Source organism: Myotis davidii, unplaced genomic scaffold, assembly GCF_000327345.1.
Source record: "Myotis davidii unplaced genomic scaffold, ASM32734v1 scaffold174, whole genome shotgun sequence".
In the NCBI taxonomy this organism is placed as follows: domain Eukaryota; kingdom Metazoa; phylum Chordata; class Mammalia; order Chiroptera; family Vespertilionidae; genus Myotis; species Myotis davidii.
This window is the reverse complement of record NW_006289087.1, coordinates 7,939,946-7,949,153: the sequence shown is the minus strand read 5'-3', so window position 1 is coordinate 7,949,153 and position 9,208 is coordinate 7,939,946. Positions and strand designations below refer to the sequence as shown.

The 9,208-nt window shown below is 39.6% G+C and overlaps 1 protein-coding gene across 1 annotated transcript in view; it reads right to left on the bottom strand.

The window, feature by feature from the left end:
* TROVE2 (TROVE domain family member 2) overlaps positions 1 to 9,208 on the bottom strand; it is a 37,925-nt gene that overhangs the window by 4,408 nt on the left and 24,309 nt on the right. The window contains exons 3-7 of the mRNA XM_015562380.1: positions 6,229 to 6,830; positions 4,119 to 4,339; positions 3,428 to 3,574; positions 3,035 to 3,172; positions 493 to 609 (exon numbers count right to left, since the gene is read on the bottom strand). Coding sequence (XP_015417866.1) covers positions 493 to 609; positions 3,035 to 3,172; positions 3,428 to 3,574; positions 4,119 to 4,339; positions 6,229 to 6,808 — 1,203 coding nt within the window. The 5' untranslated portion in view covers positions 6,809 to 6,830. The remainder of the gene's footprint in view (positions 1 to 492; positions 610 to 3,034; positions 3,173 to 3,427; positions 3,575 to 4,118; positions 4,340 to 6,228; positions 6,831 to 9,208) is intronic.

The following is a 9,208-nucleotide window of genomic DNA, read 5'->3' as shown; positions in this document are numbered from 1 at the left end:
CCCCCCCCCCAGCGGGGCTTGATGGGGAACCTGAGGCTGCGCCCCACCCAGCAGGTCTTGACAGGGGTGGGACCAGCCAGGTCTGGATCTCGCCCAATGGAAGTGGGGCCAACTGGGTCTGGGTCTCACGTGATTTCAAGGTATACGCAGGTGGGCAGGGACTTGACTCTGGGTCCTGTGGCGTGCCCCAGACTCTGACAGGAGGAAGATTTTCATATACATTTTACTAATTTTCTTTCATCTCTGACACTTCTATTACAGAGAAAGGGCAAATAGCAATATTAAAATACCTCCTCTAATTAATCCCCTTTTAATGTGCATGAATTTTGTGCACCAGGCCACTAGTATGAAATAAAACTGTCAAATATGTCAAATTGACAAAAAGAAGTGGAAACCTAATCGTTGAGCCCATTTATTTAGGTCTACAGTTCTTCCCCACAGCAAACATGTTCTTAGGGTGGCAGACACGGCGAACTGCCTCAGTGTTCTCACCATGCACATCGCAGCGGCAACGGTGCTGGCGTTGAGGACACTACCCAAAACTCTCTGGTCCATAGAAGCACTGACATCAACAGCCAGCAAGAAACGCTTTCCGGTTGGCTCAACTGTCTATAGAGAGAAAACAAATGAGATAATTATTAAAATTAATCATAGAAATTCTAAGATTAAATTTTAAATCATTAAGTACATTCACAATGTTATGTAACCACCATTTCCAAAACTTTTTCATTATTTCAAACAAAATCGGTACCTACTAAATAACTCCCCATTCCTCCCTCCCTCTAGCCCCTGACAACTTCTATTTTACTTTCTGTCTCTATGAATTTACCTACTAAGTACCTCATTTAAGGTAAATAATATAACACTTGACCTTTTGTGTCTGGTTTATTTCACTTAGCACCATGTTTTCAAGGTTCATCCATGTAGCATGTTTCTATTTCCATTCCCTTTGTAAGGCTGAGTAGGGCCATATTTTGTTTATCCATTCACCTGTTGATGCACACTTGGGCTGTTTTTACCTGAATAATGCTCCTATGAATACTCATGTACAAGTATCTGAGTCCCTTTTCAGTTCTTTTGGGTAAATACATAAATGGTAGAACGGCTGGATGGTATGGCAATTCAACTTTTAACTTTCAGAGGAACACCAAGCTTTTCCACAGGGTTGTACCAGCAATAGGCTAGTTTCAATTCTTGCTCGTTATTTCTGCCTTTTGATACGAGCCACCCAACAAGTGTGAGGTGGTACCTCATTGTGGTTTTGAGCTGCATTCCCCCAATGACACATGATGCCGACCATCTTTTTATGTGCTTATTGGCCATCTATATATCTGAAGAAATGTCTATTCGAGTACTCTATTTTTGAATTGAGTTCTTTGTATTTTTACTGTTGTCTTTGTTTCTATATATTCTGAACATCAAAACAATATCAGATATATGATCTGCAAATACTTTCCCCTATTCTGTAGGTTATCTTTTCACTCTCTTGCTAGTATCCTTTGATGCACAAAAGATTTATGTTTTGATGGAAGTTCAATTTATCTTTTTCTTTTGCTGCCCATTCTTTTGGTGTCATATCTAAGAAACTATTACCAAGTCCAATATTATGAAGCATTCACTGGTGTTTTTTTTTTAAGAAGTTTGTATTTTATAGTTTTAGCACTTAAATATAGGTCTGATCCACTTTAATTTCTTTAAAAAAATATATTTTATTGATTTTCCACAGAGAGGAAGGGAGAGGCATAGAGAGTCAGAAACATCGATGAGAGAGAAGCATCGATCAGCTGCCTCCCATACACCCCTTACTGGGGATGTGCCCTTGACCAGAATCAAACCTGGGACCCTTCAGTCCGCAGGCCAACACTCCATCCACTGAGCCAAACCAGTCAGAGCCACTTTAATTTCTTTATATGGTATAAAGTAACGGTTCCATTTTATTCTTTTGCATGTGGATATCAAGTTTTCCCATCACCATTTATATACTATTCCCCATTGAACTGTTTTGATACTTGTGTCAAAAATCAATGGACCATGTAAACTACACTATAAGGAATACAGTAATAATGTCATAATTATGTATGGTGTTAGAAGGGTACTAGATTTAGGATGAGCACTTTGTAAAGTATATTACATGTCTAATTATGTTGTACACCTCAAACTAATATAGTGTATGCAAACTGTATTAAAAAATATACTAATTTTTAAAAAGAAAAAATCGATTGGCCATAATGTGAGTTTATTTCTTGGCTCTGTTTTCTATTTCTCTGGTCTTTATCACTGTCTTAATGTGTATCACTGTTGTGATTACTACATCTCTGCAGTAAATTTTGAAATCTGTAGTTTCCAAGTATAAGTCTTCAAACTGTGTTCTTCTTTTAGAAGATTGGTTGTGCTATTTGGAGGTTCCCTTAAAGACCACATAAAGTTTTAGAACAGGTTTTTCTATTTCTGTAAAACATACCATAAGGATTGCATGGAATATGTAGATTGCTTTGGGTAGTACTGTCATCTTACTAATATTAAGTCCTTCAAACTATAAACATAAAATGTCTTACCATTTATGTCGTTTCATTCAGCAATATTTTGTAGTATTCAGTGTACAAGTCTTACACCTCCATAGTTAAATTTATCCCTACGTGTTTTATTCTTTTCGATGCTACTGTAAGTGGACATGTTTTCTTAGCCTTTGGATACTACTGATTTTTGCCTACGGGTTTTGTATCCTGCAACTTTGCTGATTTTGTTAGCTCTAGTAGTTTCTTACGGATTATTTAAGGCTTTTTCACATTTAAGATCGTGTCACCTGAGAACAGAGATAATTTTTATTGATTTCTAATTTGGATGTTTTGTTTTTTCTTGCCTAACTTTTAGAAATTTCAGTACTTTGCGGAACTGAAATGGAAAAGTGGACATTCTTCTCACAAGAACAAATGAGTAATCAAAATATTTAAACAATATCTTTAAAATGTGTTTTTACACAAGATACCAAGTCCTACCTGTGTCATTTGTTTTAAAACAAAAATCAAAACATCACCTTAAATGTTTTGTAAAAAGCGGCATCCAAAGCTTTCAAAATGTCTTCGTCGGGACGCCACTTCAGTTTTCCTCTGAGCCCATGCCCCGTTTTGTAAGTCTCCAAAGCGATTAAAACATGAAATGGATGTACACGAGCCTGGAAACAAGATGAAGACAGAGAGTCAGTGAAACTTCAAATGAAAAGAGCAATTATGTGCCTTAGGTATTTGTTATTGAGCGAATGTATTTCATAAAGAAAAGAGAAAAACAAGGACATATTAATCTTAGCTTTCAGAGTCAAATGCAACTTGGTATGAGAAATCTCAGAACACCTAAAACATACGCTGATGGCATTTCCAAAATTTAGGAGCAACCTTTCCAATCAGTAGTAGCTAATAAAGGGAACGCTTACCTTTTTCAATAGTTTCTCATTACAGAGTTTTTCACATACTAAAGATACTTCTGAATTTCCTGGTTCAAGTACTGAGTTAGCAGTCATCTTTCCTAGATTTCTTAGTAATGCAGTTAAAGGCATTTCTTGTAACAAAGCCTTCCATACCTATTGCAATAAGAGGCAGAAACATAGAAAATGATGAATTAGTAAAACATACCTGTGCCAATAATAATAATATATTCTCTAAGACTTTCTTTGGGAGTTCAGATCAATTTCAAAGTAAAAAATGTGCAAAATGGTCAAAGTCTTAGCAAATAAACTAACTTGTTCTTGAACACTATTGAATGCAACTACCTGTGGGCACTGTTAGGTGTTTTTCTTTAATGAATATATAGGTACCCACAGTTTATCTTTTTCTTTTTTAAAAAATATATATTTTATTGATTTTTTACAGAGAGGAAGGGAGAGGGATAGAGAGTTTGAAACATCGATGAGAGAGAAACATCGATCAGCTGCCTCTTGCACACCCCCTCCTGGGGTTGTGCCCGCAACCAAGGTACATGCCCTTGACCGGAATCGAACCTGGGACCCTTCAGTCCGCGGGCCGATGCTCTATATCCACTGAGCCAAACCGGTTAGGGCTATCTTTTTTATACATACCATACATCACTGTTTAACCACATGATGTAACATAGGACACTTTACTTACCTCTCTAGACTTCAAGTGATTTGTCAGAAGTTGTTCCCTAACCAACCTGTGCTCTTCTATCAGATGAATGACTTCCAGCTCATCTTTTGTGCGCTTCACCTTCTCCACAGCCTCCAGATACTTTAATAGTTTTTCAGTCTCCGCAGAAAGTGCTTTTTCTTTATACAACTCCTGGACCTCTTTCCAGCCCTTTGTAATGTATTTGGTCACAATAGCAAGTCCTTTAACAAAATAGAGAATTGAAAAGGCAGGTAGGATTAGTAGGTAAACGACAGAACATGTTTATGTAAAGGCATTTTATGAAAGGCATAAGTAGACACCCAGGAATGAACTTCTTTCATCTGTGATGCTGTTATACATGATATAAAAAACATTTAATCAAACAGAGTTAGTTAATTTTGTTTATTTGATCACTGCTTCAATAGGAAACTTTGGAGAAAGAAAAACTATCCTGGCTGGTGTTGCTCAGTGGTTGACCTATGAACCAGGAGGTCAGTTTGATTCCCGGTCAGGGCACATGCCCGGGTTTCAGGCTCAATCCCCAGTGGGGGATGTGCAGGAGGCAGTCAATCAATGATTCTCTCTCATTATTGAAGTTTCTCTCTCTTGCCCCCTCTCCCTTCCTCTCTGAAATCAATTTAAAATATATACATATATTTTAAAACTCCTATATTTCCATTTCATTAGAGCTTTATTTTTGGAGACATCAGCATTAGAAACTTTGGTAGATAAGGCCAGACTTAGGTCCATAATCTCAGAACACCTCTGAAAAGTACTGATCTATTTCATTTAATTTCATAATTGTCTCTTTTAGCTGATGATTATGCATGTATGAATAGTAGAGATAAGTGGATGTGGACAGGTAGGTAACTTATAATTTTTTAATAGCTGAGAAAGTATTATAGGCTAAATATTAAAAAAAGGAAAGTAATGTGTTTAATAGTTGAAATGAGCTTTGGATTGGGGAGGGGAGCGTGAGGAAACTTGGGTTGTAACCTACGCTCTGCCAATAAATGGTGTGGTTATTCTAAGCACTACATTCCAGTTCTGCAAAAAGGTGGGGAAAGGAATGGAATTATCAAATTCTAAGGTCTATGGGGGGAAGGTGGGTAAAATGAATAGGCCATGTGATGTAATAAAGTGTGGTTAGGACTGGGGTGAACTAAGAATATGCCCTGACAAATATTTTAGCTAAGTATTTGCTTAGTGCTGCCAAAAAACATGTATTTTTCAAAAGAAACAAGGACATGGACTTTTGTGTGATGTCTCTGCTTTATACAATGCTGGGACACATCAGGAGCATCCACGGTCACATTAGTCACCAGGAGGGTCACTTCCCCTCCTCCCGCTTTCATAGGTGACGATGCAGGAGCTCAGAAAGGTTCAGTTATGTGGCTCCAGGACACAAAGCAATGGGCAGAACTGAAACCTGAACCTGTGTGAGTGGTCGTCTTTTCAGCTTTCACTTCTGGTGTTTAAAAAAAAAAAAAGTAAAATTTTGGGCATGTTGATTTTTCTGGAAGTTCACACTTTATTCTTGACTGAAATTTTTTATTTCCTTCTAAGAAAGACTAAGTATTTATTGTAGGTCCAACTAACTTCCCAAAAACCTCTTCCGGCAGAATAGAAAACTGGCCCAAGTTACCATGTTCCCTGGCTGACTGCTTGGAGACAATTAATATCCTGAATTGTTACGTTCAGAGCACCAGTTCAGGCAGCCTTAGGATCCATGGAACACGTGTCCTGGAAGGCAGGGAGGGGGGCAAAATGAGAAGGGGCTGCAGAGCCGGGCTGTCTGCCACCTACTGGTGAGGAGCGTTTTGCTAACGACTTTAACACATCCAGGCTACTTTCATAGTCCATCATCATTTGGATGAGTTTTCGTTAGCCTGGTGACATTTTAACATGGAGATATGTCATTTGGGTCTTGATTACTAATGTCTGGATTGCCTGTGGTAGGTGTTTCCAGATTGGCCTTAAACATATTTGAATTAATATGTTTTGAGAACGAAAGGCTATTCCTAGAAATTACACAACTGTCTTATGTCAAATAAATTTGTTATTTATTCAATATCTGCACCCCTTCTCCTCCAAAAGATGCTATGCTTACCTTCACTGGAGGGTTTAAGATGTGACAATCTCAACAGATCTTTGTGAGACCAGCCATTTCTTTGTTTGTATTTTGTAACTGCCAGAGCGAGGGCCATACCGCCTTTCGCATTGTACCAGTCTGCTATAGCCTTCCGGAGGGCACGGCCCCACATGCCACATTTCATGCTTTCTCTCAGATCTTTCTTAAACTGGATAAACGTGAAGAGATGTGTGGGGATGCGACAGACTTCAGCAACAGCTTTAAATGCCGCCTGCTTTGTGCTTATGTCGGAACACTGGGAACAAATGGCCAGTGCGAAGAGCATGGGCTCCTGCTTGGCGGTTCTGCCTTCTTGACTGAATGACTTGATCTCCTGGATCACCTCACATCCTCTGCCATCTTCAATCAATCTAATTAAAGCTTCGGCATTTTCAAGGCCCAACTTCTGTTCTTTGATATAGTAAGTCCCACCTTCAGAACCAAAACACAAGAAGCGGTGGAGGCGATTCAAGTCAGTGACTTGCCATACATATCCATCTTCAGAATTGGCTATCTGCTTCTCATTTAGGGGTTGCAGTTGGTTCACAGAGTCCTCCATTTTCCTGTCTTTTAGGAAACCTAACAAAAAGCAAAATGTTACTTGCTAGATTGACACAGTAAAATTGTAAGAAGGGAAACACTTCTTAATCTATGCTTATTGAAATCTGCCATGAAGTCTTTTGATATAAAAATATTTTAAAAAATATATTTCTTACTGATTTTAGAGAGGAAGGGAGAGGGAGAGAGAAACATCAATGCTGAAAGAGAATCATTGATTGGCTGCCTCCTATACTCCCCTACCAGGGATTGAGGTCCGCAACCCAGGCATGTGCCTTTACTTGGAATTGAACCCTGACTGTGACTTCCTGGTTCATAGGTCGACACAGCCACTGAGCCACATCAGCGGGGCATAAAAATACTCAAGCTCAGTAAGTGGTACTATAATAGCCAGAAGTAACAACTAAGAAGTCACATTTCTGAGTTATAATTTGTTGCTTCAGAGACTCAGCAGGCAGCTCAGCAGGGGGTCTGGAGTCCCATATGGAGAATCAAAGGGGTAGCTGACGGCTAAGAAAGATCTTAGAACCTTTATTCTCTGAATAACTCAGCAGACATTGTTATGTAACAGCACTTCTTTCTGCTCGTACTCATTAGAAGTTATAGCACCTTTTAACAGTACTAATAAAATATTACTCCTACCGATTCCTACATAGTAAAGGTTCACACTTGAAGTCTTTCCAACGTCTCTTAATCATGTTATTTGAAAATGCTACCTTTCACCCCAGAGATCAAACTCATTCTTTTGTAAGAGCTTACTTACACTTATGAAAGAAAGTGTGCAAGGCAGCTCATAAAAACCCAACACTGCAAAAACTGGGGCCACACATTCAAAGGACTGTATCACCAAGACAGGGAAAGGGCAGGAGTGGATCGAGTCAAGCATCCGCCCCGAAGGCGCACACCTTCAGCCTGTGGTACAGGCTTAGTATTGCCAGATCCTTTAATTTTTCTCAAAGGCCTAGAATCTGGATTTTTAAAACTAACTCTTAGGATTAAATTTTAACAACGAAAGTAAAGAAATCCTAACCCCCTTTTCAGATTATTTGCAGGTTGTACCAAGAGCTAAATTTTCGGTCTGGTCTTTCTTTAAGAGACACCATGTGAATGAGGTTAGGTTTCAAATACCTGTGAGTTTTGATTTCATTTATTTAGCACAGAAAACACTCTCAAGTTCACCGTAATATTACAGATGAAAAAAGACGACAGATGACCACCAACACCTTTGGGTCCTGGTGACACTCCGCGTAGGTGTGACCGCTAAGGCTGTAAGGCTACCCCTGAGCCTTACACATCCTCCCATTTGAGTACAATGAACTGGGCAAAGGGAACTGAGGCCCCAGCCGGAGGGAGGCTCCCAGGGACAAACCTCAAGGAAGTTCCAGTTAAAAAAAAAATCAAACACTTGATACAAAGTTTTGCTTCTATTCCACATTATATCCATCTTACCTTAATATAAAAGCTATTCTGTTGTTCTGGTAAAATTTATCGTTTTTACTTTGTGGCTTCACATAGGGCAACGCTCACTATCTAACTCCAGGGCGTAGGTCACCTGTTTGATTAGCAAAGAACCAGTCTTATGCACTAAAACATCCCCCCCATCCCCCCCGAAGGTAAAGGCTCTTCTTGGAACTCAAGAGGTTTAAGGAATGATGCACAAATATACTTGAAAAATACGTTTAAAAAAAATCTCAATTTCAGCTGGCATTCAATATTGTGCACAGCACGGTGGTTAGACAACCGTATACTTTACAAAGCGTCCCCCGATATTTCTACCGCCGCCTAAAACCATACGTAGCCATTGCAATATCACTGACTATAGTCCCTGTGCATAAGTAAAATAGACTCCTCAAGACTTTCATCTGAACACGAGCATTCTGCAAGAGCCTGTCGAATGAGGGCCATGCGGGGCTTAACTCATCACGGACTCTTTGAGATGAACACCGCACGTCTCTGCAACCTCACTTCCTCCGAGGCGTCCCTCTGGTCTAGTCCAGCGGTTCTCAACCTGGGGGTCGCCTAAGACCATCGGAAAACACATATTGAATACATAATTACATATTGCTTTTGTGACTAATCACTATGTTGTAATTATGTTCGATTTGTAACAATGAAAATACATTCTGCATATCAGATATTTACATTCCGATTCATAACAGTAGCAACATTAGTTATGAAGTGGCAACAAAAATAATTTTATGGTTGGGGGTCACCACAACATGAAGAACTGTATTAAAGGGTCGCGGCATCAGGAAGGTTGAGAACCACTAGTCCATCATCCCCGCGCTCCGACCCCCGACTGCAGGGCACAGCTTCCACCCCACGAAGAGCTTTCTTCCCGAACCCAGATCCCGTCAACGCTTCTGGCCAGAGGCCGCGGGAGGAGGGGGAGGGGGTAATA